General features: G+C 48.0%; 1 protein-coding gene across 1 annotated transcript; it reads right to left on the minus strand.

The window, feature by feature from the left end:
* Positions 1-1,521: 1,521 nt before the first annotated feature.
* Smkr1 (small lysine rich protein 1) lies at positions 1,522-15,662 on the minus strand. The gene is made up of 3 exons (XM_040728470.1): positions 15,596-15,662; positions 11,383-11,612; positions 1,522-2,060 (listed from the first exon to the last, which is right to left on the minus strand). Exons 1-3 carry the CDS (start codon positions 15,660-15,662, stop codon positions 1,857-1,859), a joined length of 501 nt encoding a protein of 166 aa, XP_040584404.1. The 3' UTR covers positions 1,522-1,856.
* Positions 15,663-16,934: the final 1,272 nt, after the last annotated feature.

Below are 16,934 nucleotides of genomic sequence, written 5' to 3' on the forward strand. Positions count from 1 at the left end.
AGACTCCACACACGTTTTAGCGCCAAGGTGGTTAGGCAGCATTAGCCTGGGAGCCCGTGCAAGTCGCACGTTCCTCGGTGCGTGCTTCCCCCTGCGTAAGGACCCGGCAGGCTGTGCTTTGGCAAGTCCGCTAGAGAGAATGCCGCAGTCTCCAGCACCTGGAAGATAGTCCTAGTTTCGGGAGCCCGGGGAAAAGACAGTCCATTGGCAGCTGGCCTCGGCCTGGCGGTGCATTTGCTCAGGTAGACGGACTGCATTCACTACCAACTCACAAGGGTCGTGTGCACTCAAGTTTTCCTCTGACATCTGTCCTGGCTGCATCCTCCTTTGGCAAACTTCATAAACTTCTGTCACCCCTCAAGGCAGTAACTCAAAGTGGAATATATATATGGAGCTTGCCTGGAGTGAACCGGCTTTGAACACAGGACGGTGAATGGAGCAAAACTCTGCAGGTATCAGCGTGGTGGGCTGGGGGAAGCAATGAGGGCCAGGAAGGCAGAGCAGGGTCAAGTCTGAACGTAACTGACCCCCACAATCTCATAGGTAGGGTCAAGTCTGAACGTAACTGACCCCCACAATCTCATAGGTAGTGGCACTATTAGGAGGTTGACTTTGTGGGAGTGGGTCTGGCCTAGTTGGAGGAAGTGAGTTACTTGGGGGCGGGGATTGTGGTTTCCTATGCTCAGGATAGGGCCCAGTGTCTCAAGTTGACTTCCTGTTACCTGCTGTCCTGTTCCCTGTCTCAGCACCGCGTCTGCCTGCACACTGCCACACTCCCCATCATGACGATGATGGACGGAACCCCTTAAATAAGTGAGCCACCCGATGAAATGTTTTCATCTGTAAGAGTCGCTGTGGTCACGGTGTCTCTCCACAGCAATAGAACCCTAAGACAGCACGTATGGAGAGATGAATCAGGGACACCAGCTACACCTGCAACTACCTCTTTCCAAGTGTCGTGGTTGGGATGTCAAGGCCTTTGGAAATCTGTAACTTGTTTTTCATATTTTTAGGGGCTCACAGCTAAGGACTTGAGTCTCAGAGACTTGGACTAGATTTTTGGGCAGTCCTGGAACCTTTGAGGATTTGGGGATTCTCGATGTCCTTTAACATCTTTTGTGTGATGAGCTTGAGTCTTTGGGGACTAAGGGCGGAATGTTACGGTTAAGCCTGGAATGTTCCACAATGATTCGTGTAGTGGAGGGTTAGCTGTGGTGCAGCCCTAAGTCACAGATGACTGGATCATTAGGGCTATAGTCTTACCAGTAGATTAATCCTCACTAATGGGGGCGTGGCGGAACTGGGGGGTTGATGGATTAAGGGTAACCTAATGGCAGAGCTCTTCCTGAGTAGAGGCCCCAGGCTCATCCCCAGCGTTGAAAAACACAAAAAACAAAACAAAAAAACCAAACCACAGCAGCCAAGGCCCAAGAGGACGCGTTCATAAGGTAGGCCCGTCTTTCTGCCCTGCCCTCTCTAAACAACCTCTCACGAAAGAAAATGGCTCGCGCAAGCTGGAGCTGCTTTCTGAGAACAAGGTTTAATTCAGGTCCACAACTATGATTATAATACTACAAAAATCACTACCATGCCGGCGTCACTTTTAAGTACCACTTGAGTTTGGTTTTCCTGATTACCTCTGAAAAACCAAAGTGAAGCCTCCTAGGGCCCGGCTTATCTGTGGCCATAAACGTGCACTGCTCTGTCGTTAGCCACAGAGAAGTGCGCCGGCTCCAAGTTTCTGGTTGTCTTCAGTAAGTCTACATCGCCTGCCATCGCTAAGTTGTCCTAAATGCTTTCTGTTGTCTTCCCACCTTCTGTCCTTTGAAGCCAAGGCATGCTTTGGATTCTGTCACTTAAATCTTGCTCTTCCCCCTTTTCCCTTTGGGAGCGCCTGGCCAAGTGTAGCCGCGAAGATACAGGCAGTCCGCGACATTGTGGGCAATGTAGTAGAGGTTCAGCATGGCCACAGGGCTGAGGATGTCAGGTTCCGGCTTCTTCGGCTTCTGCTTCTTCCCAAAGCTCTTGACCCGGCCTTTGCCTTTCTTCTTTTTATTTGACTTTCAAAGACAAGTGCAAACGAGGGAAGAAAATTAGTCTCTATCACCTTGATGTGAGTTTCTTTCTTTCTCCTCCCTCCCTCCCTCCCTCCCTCCCTCCTTCCTTCCTCTTTCCCTTCCTTCCCTCCTTCCTTCCTCTCTCCCTTCCTTCCTTCCTTCCTTCCTTCCTTCCTTCCTTCCTCTCTTCCTCCCTTTCTTCCTCCCTTCCTCTCTCCCTTCCTTCCCTCCCTCCCTCCTTCCTTCCTTCCTCCCTTCCTTCCTGCCTTCCTTCCTCCCTCTCTCCCTTTCCTCCCTCCCTCTTTCCTTCATTCCTTCCTCTCTTCCTTCCTTCCTTCCTTCTTCTCTCCCTTCCCTCCCTCCCTCCCTCCCTCTTTCCTTCCTTCCTTCTCTACCTCTTTCTTTCTTTTCTCTTAGAGACAGGGTCTGGCCATCTAGACCTGGCTGGCCTTGAACTCACATAAATCTGCTTGACTCTGCCTCCCAAGGGCTGGGGATCAAAGGCATGTGCCTTCACGCCCTGCCTTGAAGTAATTTTCCACATTTTCTTATTGACTTTAAGGGGAAATGAAAGCTAAAGAAAAAAAAAAAACAGACCACCACAACAAATATGTTTGTGTGTTCAAAATAACTAGAAGAGTCAGAGGGTTCCCAACACAGGGTTGATTAATGCTGGAGGAAATGAAATGCTGATTAGTCTGATTTGATGTCTATATATATCACATTATTGTATTGCATCCCACAAATATGTACAAATATCCCGTATCAGTTTTTAAAAATGCTTGCCTGGAGCAGGAGAACCAAATTCAATCTAACATGACAAATGCTTACTAAGCTGTTCGTATTTAGAGGAACCAAACCCAATGTGATGCATGGCACTTTCTTGTTTGGCACTTTCTCGCATTCTTATTTGCATGAGCTTTGAAAGGACATTTGAGGAAAGCAGGGAACTCTGTCTGTTGGGTGTGACAATGGCATGTGGTGTGCACGTGTCTCGGAGACGCACACAGAATCTGCAGAGACGAAATAAAAGACTAGGGGTTTGCTTGCCAGTGCTGCTGCTCTCTCTCCACCCTACCAAGAACAGAAATCACAGATCTGGTAAGCTCCTGATACTTCCTGACCCCAGGAGTGGACCTATGGGGATTTACTTCACCAAACTATTCTTGGAGGGTTTCAGGCTAAAAATTAAATTTAAGACAAGTTACACAGACAGGAAACAAATATGTATTTTGGTATTTGTCATGCAGGTACTTTCTGCCCAAGCAGTCATGAGGTTTAAGTGAGATGTGGACACAAGACAAGAGACTCTGTCTGAAGCAAGAACTCAGCCAGTGACCCCGGCCATCGTCTTTACCACCAGAGGGCAGTGCTTCAAGACGGACAGGTATCGTTCTTATCTTCAAAATGAAACTCTGTCTCGAAAATAAACAACAAACAAAAGATTTTGAATGCTGGCTCATTTATTTATCTATTTATTTTGAGGTTTTTTGAGACATGGTTTCTGTGTAGCCCTGGCTGTCCTGGAACTCGCTCTGTAGATCAGAGCTGGCCTTGAGTTCAGAGATCCTCCTGCCTCTGCCTTCCTAGTGCTAGGATTAAAGGCGTGAGCCACCACCACCCAGCTCTTTTATAATTTTATACTTTCTTGAATGTCAATGGCACTTGGCTCACCTGGAAATACTGCAACAAAGTGTGTGTGTGTACATGTATGTGTGTACATGGTCTGTTTTTTTTTTTTTTCTGATACAGGATTTCCCTGTGTAGTTTTGGAGGCTGTCCTGGAACTCGCTCGGTAGACCAGGCTGGCCTCGAACTCACAGAGATCCGCCTGGCTGTGGGCACAGGTCTTAATCTTTAGAAGGGCTTGTGGTGGATTTGTTTTTTTTTTTTTGTTTTGTTTTTTTTGGTTTTTTGAGACAACGCCCGGCCTGTGGTGGATTGAAAGAAAATGTCCCCCACAGGGAGTGTCACTGTTAGTAGGTGTGGCTTTGTTCGAGTAGGAGTGGCCTTGTAGGAGGAAACATGTCACGGGGGGGGGGGTCTCCTTTGCTCAAGCTAAACTCAGTGTGGCTGACAGTTCACTTCCTGTTATCTGTGGATCAAGATGTAACTCAGCTGCTTCTCCAGCACCATGTCTGCCTGCATGCCGCCATGTCCTGCCATGATGACAGCGGACTGAACCTCTGAACTGTAAGCCACCCAATTAAACGCTTTTCTTCATAAGGGTTGTGTGGTCATGGTGTCTCTTCACAGACACAGAAACCCTAAATAACACAGGTTGAGAACTAAAATTCATGTCAAAGTCAGACATTTTTAACTTTTTTTTTTTTTTGGTTTTTTGAGACAGGGTTTCTCTGTGGCTTTGGAGGCTGTCCTGGAATTCGCTTGGTAGACCAGGCTGGTCTCGAAATCACAGAGATCCGCCTGCCTCTGCCTCCCGAGTGCTGGGATTAAAGGCGTGCGCCACCAACGCCCGGCCACTTTTGTTTGTTTTTAAGACAGCATCTCATCATGTAAACCAGGCTGGCCTCTAACTCAGAGCCCTATCTACCTCTGCCTCCTGAGTTCTAGGATTAGAGTTGTGTAGCCCAATGCTCCGCTAAACTTGACATTTTTAGAAATTGGCAGGCTGGGGTGGACGAGATGGCTCAGTAGCTAAGGGCAGTCGTCACCAAGCCAGAGAAGCTGAGTTCAATCTCCAGGACTTACAGGGTAAGGAAGTAGAGAGTGAAAGACCCCTACCCAGGACCCCCTAGGAAAAGAAAAGCAAGGCCAGGCCGTTGCCTAATGAAAGAAACCCAGACCAGGTGTCTCACCCTCAAAACAGGATGTCTGTGATAGCAGTCATGGGACCCGGATAATAATTGCTGAAGCGTGCTGGGAACTTTCATATGACAATACCAGGACACCTAGTCCTTGGCAACTACCCTTGCCCCCAGTTGTGTCTATGATCACCATTGTAGTCATGGGACCAGGATAATAATTGCTGAAGTATGCCAGGGTCTTTCAATAAAGTAATACCAGAAAACTTAGTCCGTGGGAACTACCCCTGCCCCCAAGATGAGCCAATGAAATGCCTGTTGCTTATGTAACCATTGAAACTCTATAAATATTGTGCTCCCTGAAAGCCCGGTATGCTCTGCACCCGTGTTGCAGTAGCATCCAAGGCGCCTGTGTACTCAATAAATCACCTCTTGCATTTGCAGCCAGTGGTCTGGCCCTGGTTCTTGGGCAGAGGGTTCGGTTCAGTGCCCGGCGCTTTGATGCCGAGGTCTTTCAAGAGAACTGACTCTTGCAAGGTATCCTCTGACCTCCCTATGTGTGCCCTGCCCTGCCCTGCGTGCACATCCACATACAAATCAGTAAATAAATGTAATTTTAAAAAATTGGAAAATTGACTCCACAATTAGATGGACTTGTAAAGGATGTAAGGTAAGGGCTTTAAGTATTAAGTCAAAGTTCTCATGCTCTTGTAGACATTTCCAAAATTAACATAGAAATGCAAAGGACTTTGAAGAAGGGCAAAGTGGGAGGGTTAATATTACCTTACTTCACAGGTCATTTTAAAGCTACCGTATCAGACTACCAGTGTGCTAGTGGTGTCAAGATAGATAAACAGATCAATGGAACAGAATACAGAGTCCAGGAACAGATGCACAGGTACATGAGGAAGAAAGCATTACTATGAGGTTATCATCTCTCTACAGCATATGGTGCTGGAACTGTGAAGAAAGCATCACTATGAGGTTGTCTCTCTACAGCATATGGTGCTGGAATAGTGAAGGTCCATTAGCGAAACACAAAAGCAAAGAACCCCAACTAGTATGTGAACCACACCAAACAAACAAACAAATTAATCATAGACCTCAATATAAAATCTCAAATCACAAAACCTCTAGAGACCTTTATGAACTTCAGTTGGCAAAGATTTCTATCAGAAGCACAAACCATGTGCTGTAGCTTGGCTGTGGATTGTCCCCATAGGCCTGTGTGTTGGGACACTTGGTCCCTAGATGTTTGGGATGGGGTGGGGCAGGGGTGGGTTGACTTTGAGGATTTTACAACTGGACCCTACTTGCTCCTCTCTTTTTCCTGGATGCCAGTAGACTTCACAGTCCTGTAGCCAAGTCTTCCCAACCATTAGGAGTATCTCCTTTGGAACCGTAAGCCAAAAATAAACCCTTTCTCTTCTCAGTTTCATCACGGTATTCAATTACAGCAACAGAAAAAGATACAGCATCATGAAGAACAAGTTGCTAAGGTTGCAATCAAAGTGCAAAACATCTGCTTTCCAAGAGAGAATAAAAGCCAAGCCAGAGATTGGGAGAAAATAACCTGAAACTCAGCACATGACAAAGGCCTACCTCCACAATAAAAAATGCTCAAACCACAATAGCAATATTCAAATTAACACGTTCCCGAGAAAGAGACATGAGAAATAAGCTCATGAACACACACCAGTTAGAATGGCTTGTTATATGACTGACCATATCAAATGACGGTGAGGCAATGGAGGAACTGGAACTCTCATTCACCGTTGGTGGACAATGAAACTGACAGAACTGCTTTGGAAGACGGCCTGGCAGTTTCTAAGTTAAACGCTCCCCTAGCATTTGACCTAGTTGTTCTACTCCTAAAGAAGTGAAAGCATTTTCCTTTAGAGACTTGCACATCACTTCTCAAAGTAGCTAATTTGTCAGAGCTACACATGCAAACAAATGGATAAACATGTTGTGGTATAACATTGCCTATTGGGCAATGAGAAAAGCTACAGGGATGAATCCCAAAGTGATTAAGTAAAATATGCAAACCAGCTGGTCCTGGTGGGCATGCCTTTAATCCCAGCACTCAGGAGGCAGAGGGAGGTAGGTGGATTTTTATGAGTTTGGGGCCAGCCTAGTCTATGTAGTGAGTCCCCCCCCCACACAAATAAAAAGGCAGCCCCCCGAAGCTAATACTGATGTATCCTATATGGAGAACACACTGCTAACACCTTTACCCATTGAGCCATCTCACCAGCAACCATCCGTCCTTCTGTTGGCTCACTGAAACACTCATCCACTCATGGTCTCAGACACAATTTAAAGCCTTACAAACTCCATAAGGAAGACGACTTGGCTACATCTACGCTGGCTTTCTTTCTAGCTCCCAAAAGTGCCAAGTACTTCCTGTTTCCGTAGGCTCTGATTTTTCTTTTCTTTTTTTAAAAGATTTATTTATTATTTATTATTTAGACAGTATTCTGCCTGCAGGCCAGAAGAGGGCACCGGATCACATTACGGGTGGTTGTGAGCCACCATGTGGTTACTGGGAATGGAACTCAGGACCTCTGAAAGAGCAGCCAGTGCTCTTAACCTCTGAGCCATCTCTCCAGCCCAGCCCTGATTTTTCTATAGGCTTTCCCCTATACTATAGGACCTATAGGCTTTCATATAACTGAAGGGGAATAATTTGCTTTATCTCTTCCTTCGGACTCTACTCAAATATCACTTTACAAAAATCTCCCCAGGAGCCAGGCGGTGGTGGCGCACGCCTTTAATCCCAGCACTCGGGAGGCAGAAGCAGGTGGATCTCTGTGAGTTCGAGGCCAGCCTGGTCTACAGAGCGAGTTCCAGGACAGCCTCCAAAGCAACACAGAGAAACCCTGTCTCGAAAAAGAAAAACAAAAAAGAAAAAACAAAACAAAACAAAAAAAACCAAAAACCTCCCCAGGTTCCTAGGGACACTGGATCAGCAGTAAAGACCTTACCTAGCATGTGTAGTGGCCTGGACTCCATTCCCACTGCCAGCAAATAAGAAAAACCTCCCTGACACAGTGTCCATTATACCCAGAACAATCATATAACCCCTTACTGTATCATATATATCAACATATACATCAACAAACACATGAACATAAGCTGAGTCTGTCCCAGGCAAGGTGTTGGTTCCAACATCGTCTATTTACCTGTAACCGGCTCCACAAAACTTTTGCCTCTGAAGTATCATTTTTCTAGCTCCTTTCCTTAGTAATTTTTTAAACCTCCACAGTAGTTACTTTTCTGTTGCTGTGATAAAACAGCATGACCAAAACCAATTTACGGAGGAGTGAGAGTATGTTTGGCTGACAGAGGGACTATTCATAGTAGTGAGGGAGGCATGGTAGCAGGTGGCCAGGGCAGGAAGCTGAGCATCAGCTGGGAGTGAGGTGAGGCTATGCAATCTCAAAGCCCTCCCACAATGACGTACTTCCTCCAGAGAGGCTGCACCACCTCCAGAGACAGTGCAGCCAACCGGGGACCAAGTAGTCACAAATCTGAGTTTATGGGGGACATTTCTCCTTAAAAGCATTGTGACTACTTAATAGTATTTGTAACTGATAGTAATCTAGCGGGTTTGTTTGTGATTCTACCACTAAATTCCTCAGCCTAACCCATCATCTGGCACACCAAATGGATGAACAGGATTTGCTGAATGAGTAACCTGATGTGTGTTGGTTCAAATCTCAAATGTCCCTAAAAGGTTCACGTCTTGATTGTTCATTCCCAAAAGGGCCTTGAGGAGTCTTTAGATACTGGGGCTGGGTGGCAGAAGTCCATCATGTTCTCTCTGCTTTCTGACCTGCCGCCATGTGAACAGCTACCGTCAGGCCACTGCCAGGAACTCTGCCTTCTCCACTAGGAGGGACGGGAACTTGTGAGTGTAAACTGGGTAAGTTTAACTGTTAAAGTGTTTCTTCAGGGATTTGGTCACAGCCACCTGAAAAGGAATTCATACAGCACACAGAAAGCAAGTATTTCTGTTGTTCTCAATTTCAAGACGCCCTTTTCATCCATTCAACAAGTATTCCCAACTTCCTACTGTGTTCCTGTCTCGGTACTCGATACACAGGAGAGGGCTATCCTCATGAGGCTCGGTCCAGTGAGGGAACAGACACCTGCCCTTATCACAAAGGCATAGATGAAACAACCGCGCTGGGAAAGGGATCCAGGAGCATTATGACAGGCCAGGAAGAAATACTGAGGAGTGGCCCTGGAGAGCAGGCTGAAAACTCAGAGAATTGTGATCGGAACAAACAGCCCAATAGGACTGGGAGATTGGAGATACTATGCTAAGAAGAAGGGACCAAACAAGGTCAGAGTGTCTGTCTGTCCACAGGAGGTCAGAGTATCTGTCTGCCCACAGGAGGTCAGAGTGTCTGTCTGCCCACAGGAGGTCAGAGTGTCTGTCTGCCCACAGGAGGTCAGAGTGTCTGTCTGTCCACAGGAGGTCAGAGTGTCTGTCTGCCCACAGGAGGTCAGAGTGTCTGTCGGCCCACAGGAGGTCAGAGTGTCTGTCTGCCCACAGGAGGTCAGAGTGTCTGTCTGTCCACAGGAGGTCAGAGTGTCTGTCTGTCCACAGGAGGTCAGAGTGTCTGTCTGCCCACAGGAGGTCAGAGTGTCTGTCTGCCCACAGGAGGTCAGAGTGTCTGTCGGCCCACAGGAGGTCAGAGTGTCTGTCTGCCCACAGGAGGTCAGAGTGTCTGTCGGCCCACAGGAGGTCAGAGTGTCTGTCTGCCCACAGGAGGTCAGAGTGTCTGTCTGCCCACAGGAGGTCAGAGTGTCTGTCTGCCCACAGGAGGTCAGAGTGTCTGTCTGCCCACAGGAGGTCAGAGTGTCTGTCTGCCCACAGGAGGTCAGAGTGTCTGTCTGCCCACAGGAGGTCAGAGTGTCTGTCGGCCCACAGGAGGTCAGAGTGTCTGTCGGCCCACAGGAGGTCAGAGTGTCTGTCTGCCCACAGGAGGTCAGAGTGTCTGTCTGCCCACAGGAGGTCAGAGTGTCTGTCTGCCCACAGGAGGTCAGAGTGTCTGTCTGCCCACAGGAGGTCAGAGTGTCTGTCTGTCCACAGGAGGTCAGAGTGTCTGTCTGTCCACAGGAGGTCAGAGTGTCTGTCTGTCCACAGGAGGTCAGAGTGTCTGTCTGTCCACAGGAGGTCAGAGTGTCTGTCTGTCCACAGGAGGTCAGAGTGTCTGTCTGTCCACAGGAGGTCAGAGTGTCTGTCTGTCCACAGGAGGTCAGAGTGTCTGTCTGTCCACAGGAGGTCAGAGTGTCTGTCCACAGACAATTGGGTGGGGAAGAGCAGTGAGGGCGATCAAGTCTGGGAAGCAAGTCACCAGCAGCTCAGGCCTTCCGTCTGTAAACTAACAAGTTGGACATGTAAAAGCAGGGGAAGCCATTCCTTTCCAGGGCTCTGTAAATCATTCTGCTTACTTTCCTGGGTCTGGAAAGAAAACTGTAGTAATATGTAAATTTTAATGAAGATACACTTAGCACGTTTACTTAACACCATACCTAGTTTCAGAAGGAAGTGAGAAGACCACAGACTTAGCAAACACATTCTCCCAATGTTAAAAAGACAGCAAGCCAGGCAGGAAGCCTCAAGCGAGGTGCAAAGGGTGCTTACTGAGCAAGAGGGAGCAGGAGGTATTTCCATTCTAGGAGTAAAAAGATCAGTAATCTAGGTAGGGCAGCTGCTGCAAGGAAGTTTCCGGAAGAACATGGGTCTAGTTCAGGGAATGCCTCATCTTAAGCAGAAATGGTAATATGATAAATTGCCAGAAATTGAGGCCGCTTTACCATGGGTGGTGAGCGCAGTTTAACAGGCAGTACTTCCTGCTGCAGACAACAGTGACAGCAAAGCCATAGCCACTCCAGGAAGAAAAACGAGACTGGGAAGGGGGCAACCAATTGCAGGATGCGGGCTGAGGAACACGAATAACGGCGGAAGCAGGGGAAAGGAAGGGTGGGGTTAGGTGTAGTATGGACACCCCCGGCCCCTGCCAGGGCTAGCTTTACTTTCTACATTACAAGCAAAGAATCCCACCCTGCAACTCAGAGCAGCCTGGACAGTCCCTGTTGGCGTGTACTTAGTTTTGGGGTTCCAAACCTCGTTGATCTCCCTCTATTTTCCACTCGCCAAAGCATCTTGTAGGAGGGGAAGTAACTGCACAGAACCAAGGGACCCAAGGGACGAAAACTCGTCTCACAGCAAGGGCGCAGCCTCAATCTGCTGCTGCGGTCCAGCAGATGCAGACTAAGTCCGTCTCAGGCCGCTCCCTCCCACGACTGCACCGGGTGGTGATGACCTGGGTGAAAGCCCTCCTCTCGAAGGCTGCCGGGGTCGAGGCGAGCGCTTGCGAACCTCTCCCACTTCAAGATAGGTATTCCCACGGCCATTTCTTCCTTATCTGAGCAGGTGATTTTAGCACCAGTCTCTAGATTCAACCACACCCCAGGCCCCACTCCGGGCGTCGAGGTCCACGCGCCCGCTCCTGCCGCTCCCCGGGCCTCCGCTGGGCTCTCACCGGCGCGTTGCCGCCTGCCCCGGCCGTGGCCGCAGTTGAGCGCCCTCGCGGTGTGCGGAGGCGCAGACGCTTTCGGGGGAGCTGGGCGAGCTCAACAAGCAGCCAGCCACCGAGCCGTTGGTACGAAGGGCCCGGCTCACCCCACTCCAGGCGCGGTGCCGCGCCGCACCCCGCCGAGAGCCCGCCGCGGAGCGCCTGGATCTGGCTCACCCACGCCGCCGAACCCTGCACTGTTTACCGGTTGCTAGGGCACCGGGGCGGGGCGTGCAGAATGGGGCGGAGCCTGGCCAGCCTTCGGGCGCCTGTGGGCTCTGTGCGTGTGTTCTGATTTGCCTTGCTGGCCCGGGTAGTCGCTTTTAGCTTTACTTTGCTACAAAGTAAATGGCTACAAAGCCCAACTAGGCGCTGGGCAGATAGTTTTGCCCCGGGCGGTGTGATTGGGCGGGACAAGAGGAAAAGAGGCGGGCCACTAAGCTGCGTAGCTTTGCCTTTGGGAAGGAAAGCGAGAGCGTAGGTTCAACTACTCTCTTGAAACTATCGGAAACTCCTTGGAAAACAAGAATAAGGTCTCTGAGGGCTGGAGTGAGAATAACAGAAGAAACGTCTGTAAACAAATAATCTGGTACAACCCAAAGGAGAGGAAGGTGGTCAGGGTTCTTATTTATATTCTGGGTGGGATTAGCTAAAGAAGGAGGTACAGTTCTCTTCTAACCTTGTGAGTTTGTCCTCTTCTTCCAGAATGCGTTTGGGGCACAATTCTTGCTTTTTATAACTCTTACCATTCCATTTTATTCACTAAGGGGTTGTTGTGTGTTCGCCAAGTACCTGACTCTTCGCTTGCCGTGGGAATTCAGCACCCACTATGGGGCAAGGCTCTTGAATGTAAATGTTGGAGGAGGGAGGGGGAACAGAGCAAAGTGGAAGGGTGCTGAATGAATGAAATTGGCCACAATTAAACGTGATAGGTGCAGAGACTTGGCGGTAAACCTGGCTTGGCTCCCAGCACCTACACGGCAGTTCACGCAGCCAGTCCCAGAGGATCCAGCCTTTCTCTGACCCCCACAGGCACCAGGCAGGCATACAGTGCACAAACATACATGCAGACAAAACAAAAAGCAAGCAAACAAACAAAAACCTCTTATACTGTGGTAGTTTGAATGTGTTGACACCATAAGCCCAAATGAGGTGACATTAATGGGAAGGCATGGTTTTGTTGGAGTAGGTTGAGTGGTGGAGGAAGTGTGTCACTGTGAAGGCGGGCTTTGAGGACTCATATATGCTCAAGCTACTCCAAGTGAGACAGACCACTTCTTGTTGCCTGCAAGTCAAGGTGAAGGACACGTGGCTACTTCTCCAGCACCATGTCTGCCTGCAAGCCACTATGTTGCACCACGATGATAATGGACTAATCCTCTCAAATTAATCCTCTCAAATTGTAAGCCACCCAGCTAAATGTTTTCCTTTACAAGAATTGCCAAGGTCATGGTGTCTCTTCACAGCAATAGAAACCCTAAGACATACACATAAAATAATGAAAGTAAATCCTTAAGACTGGGTGTTAGTGGTGGCACACGCCTTTAATTCCAGCACTCAGTAGGCAGAGGCAGGTGGATCTCTGAGTTTGAGGTCAGCCCCTACAGAGCAAGTTCCAGATCAGGCTCCAAAGCAATACAGAGAAACCCTGTATTGAAAAACTAATAAACAAACAAATACAATAAAAATAAATCTTTAAGGAAAACCCACCTTTGGGGCTTGGAGAGAGGGCTTAGAATTTAAGGGCACTGGTCTGGAAAGATGGTTCAGAGGTTAAGAGCACTGACTTCTTTTCCCAAGGTCCTGAGTTCAATTCCCAGTAACCACATGGTGGCTCACAGCCATCTGTAATGAGATCTGGTGCCCTTTTCTGACATGCAGGCAGAACACTGTACACATAATAAATAAATAAATAAATCTTAAAAAAAAAGAAGTTAAGAGTACTTGTTGCTCTTGCAGAGGACTGGAGCTTGATTCCCATCAACCACATTGTGGTTCACAACCATCTGTAACTCTAATTCCAGGGAATCTGATACCCTCTTCTGACCTCCATGGTCACATGCACACACATGGTGCATAGACATATATGTAGGCAAAACATGCATAAAATAAAAAATGAATAAATCTAACAAAAATGTTGTTAAAGGGATAGATGTTTTGCAGTCAGTTGCATGGTTTTGCCGTGCTGAGGGCTTAAGCCCAGAGCCTCTTGCAGCTGAGCAGATGTTTCCCAAGGTGTCACCCCTGCAGCCTCTGCACATCCCTTTTAGATCGGTGATCTGGGAGGGCTTTCTGAGGGGGTAATGTCAAACTGAGATCTGGATTTCAAGAAGCAGTCAACTCCCGTCAAAATCCCAGAGCAGGAGGAGGAGGGTGAGCCACAGAACAGGTAAGACCCTGAAAGGCTCCAGCGAGGCTGGTTTTGCTAGCTTTTCTCTGGACTGGTTAATGAAATGCTTTTCAAAAGGGAGCATGTATGTTCTTTGGAGTTTTCATTGACAAGACAAATTTTGTCTGGCATTTATTTTTTTAATTTTTGAGGCAGGGTTTCTCCGAGGCTTTTGGAGGCTGTCCTGGAACTAGCTCTTGTAGACCAGGCTGGCCTCAAACTCACAGAGATCTGCCTGCCTCTGCCTCCGGAGTGCTGGGATTAAAGGTGTGCGCCACCAACGCCCGGCTCTAGCAATTTTTTTTCACGAATTTATATATCCTTGACATGGTAAATTCTACTCCTGTTTTCTCCTTTGTGGACTGGCTCTTAATCCAAGGATGTGGGGTAGCCCACTTTCCCTGACTATACTTCACTGTTTTTTTTTCTCCTCAAGTTTCCAAGGTTAATCCTACTGGGATCATTCTAAAATTTGTCCCCCTTTTTCATGTGATCAATAACTTTATGACTGTGCTGGTGGCACCATGGTGAAGTGGGTGCTTGACTACATACAAGGCTAAGGAGAAAATTTGGGAATGATGATGGGGGTGGTTTGAATGATAACAGCCCCAGGTTCATTTGTTTGAATGATCGGTCCCTAGTTGGTGAAACTGTTTTGGGAAGGATTAAGAGGTGTGGCCTTGCTGGAGGATGAATGTCACCAGGGGTGGGGTTTTGAGGGTTCAAAAGCCCACAACAGACCCAGCCCTTCCTCCTCTGCCTCCAACTTGTGGATAAGATGTAAGCTCTCAGCTACTGCTCCAGCACCATGCCTGCCTGCCTGCCGCCATGCTCCCCACCGTGACGATCATGGATGCATCCTCTGAAGTTGCAAACCAGCCCCCAGTTAAACATTTTCTTCCATAAGTTTGTGACTATGTCTCCTCACAGCAATAGAACAAGGACTAAGGCAGATGGCAAGGGAGACAATACTTACACAGATTGGGGGCTTACTACATCATCTGAATAACTCAATGAAAATGAAAATGTAGAAAGCAAGAAAAGAAACCACTAAAGAATACTCAACTGTGCAGCTTGTCATTGTCCTTCCTTCACCTCACCTCCTGACTCTCAGGTCTCCATGCATCACCATGCACTCATGCACTCCCAGTAAGCCTCAGATGTACCCTGTGTCACCCCCTGCCCGGCCTGCCTTCCACCTGATGTCCCTCCTCTCTCTCAGACCATTGCTTGTTCTAGGTTGGCTGTCTGTGCCTCGGCCGCTGTGGTCCTGGCATCCCGCTGCCCCCCACCTTGACTTTGACACTCCGTCATGTTTTAAAGCACAGATTTAACTGTGGGTGACTCGTTTTCAAAAATGGTCAGTGACTTGTTTCCTACAAAGAACTAGGAATGCTTTGGCTTGGCATCTGTGGCTTTCCATAATCCCTTAGTCTGCTTCTCTGGCTCTCTTCTCAAGAGTACAACAGACTTCATTCCTCTGTGGGGTTTGTGGCACCATCACACCTCTTGGCCTCTGCCTCTGTGTTCCCTCTACCTTGAATGCTCTGTGGATCAGAAGCCTTGTTGAAGGTTAAGGCCTGGCAAGCTGTACCACCTCTGGAGCAATACTCTGCTTGTTAGACTGGTCCTAGATCTCAACTGCCCTTTACATAGCTAGGTACGGGGTTTGTTTACTTACCTTCTCCACAGTGGGCAATGTCTTAGACTCATGACCATGTGCCTCAGCAGTGATGACAGACGAGGAGCATGTTTCATGATTCAGTGAGAAGTGTTGTCTCTTCATCCTACCGAATCCACTGACTTCTTCATGGTCATTGACCTTTGAACCCGAGTTACTAGAAGACACAGCAGTCATTTTCTGTTGTATAGTAAGACACCCAGGGTTAGGAATAACAAAAGATTTATTTAGCCCACAGTTTTGGATACTAAAGATCAGGAATTCCTTCAGTTTGTCCTTTTGTGAGGTCATAATGGTAGATGGCATCAGGAGAAGGATGGATCAGAAAGTGTAGTAAAAGAAGGGGCCAGAAATACTTAACGGTTAGGCTCACTCTTTATAACAATCCCGTTTTCCCCTTTTATTTCTTTTCTTTGCCTCCCGAGTGCTGAGATTACAAGTGTGTGCCACCATGTCCACCTAAAGAAGAGCTGGCAAACTTTCAACTTATTTTCCTTTCTTCTGGTGCTGGGGACCTAGCTCTGAGTGACACCTCTATTCCAATAGCCCACTCTTGGAAGAACTACCTTCATACCAGGGACCTAACTAACGTCTAATAGGTCCTACCTCTTTTAAGTTTTTTTTTTTTTACATTTATTTGTATACGTGTGTGAGCATTTGCGAATGTGGAGGTCGGAGGTCAGTGTGAGGGAGCTGGTTCTCCTTCTCCCGTATGAGGACAACTCAGCCTACAACTTTGTGTTCCCTGGGTGCCACCTTGCCAGTCTCTGTATCTGAGACAGGATTTCATTATATAGCCCTGGGTGGGCTGAGACTCACTGTGTAAACCAGGTTCTTTTTGAACCCGTGAATGTTTCTCCTGCTTCTGCTTCCTGAGTACTGGGGTCTTGGTCTGTCTGTCTGTCTCTCTGTCTGTCTTCCTTCCTTCTTTTTTCTTCCCTCCTTCCCTTCCTTCCTTCCTTTCTCTTTTTTTTTCTGAGAGGGTTTCACTATGAATGCTCACTCCAAAGGCAACTGTTGGGGGAAGAGAGGAAGGGTGGAAGGGGTACAAATATGGTGTGCTCATGTCTGAAATTCTCAAAAAGTTAAAAATTTAGAAAGGCAAACAAAACCCACCATCTGTCTTACGATCTTCCTGTCTCAGCCCCTTGTGTGCTGGGAGTCTGGGATTGTGCCACCACTCCTAGTCCACCACCTCCGTACTGCCACACTTGACATCAGGCTTCTAACATGTGGCTTCTTCCGGGGACACATGCCATATTTAAACTAAAGTATTAGCATGGTCTCCCACCTGTTTCTGGGATTTGCACCATGCCTCTGGCTCACCTCACCCTCGAGTAGACATCCCATGGCTGTCCGCCTTTTGCTGCACTCCCAAGCGGGGACTGATCTCAGTCCCATGCCCTCCCTCAGTAACCCACACTCACGGGATGACTAGTCTAGTAATGC

The sequence above is a fragment of the Mesocricetus auratus genome, unplaced genomic scaffold, assembly GCF_017639785.1.
Source record: "Mesocricetus auratus isolate SY011 unplaced genomic scaffold, BCM_Maur_2.0 Super-Scaffold_100019, whole genome shotgun sequence".
In the NCBI taxonomy this organism is placed as follows: domain Eukaryota; kingdom Metazoa; phylum Chordata; class Mammalia; order Rodentia; family Cricetidae; genus Mesocricetus; species Mesocricetus auratus.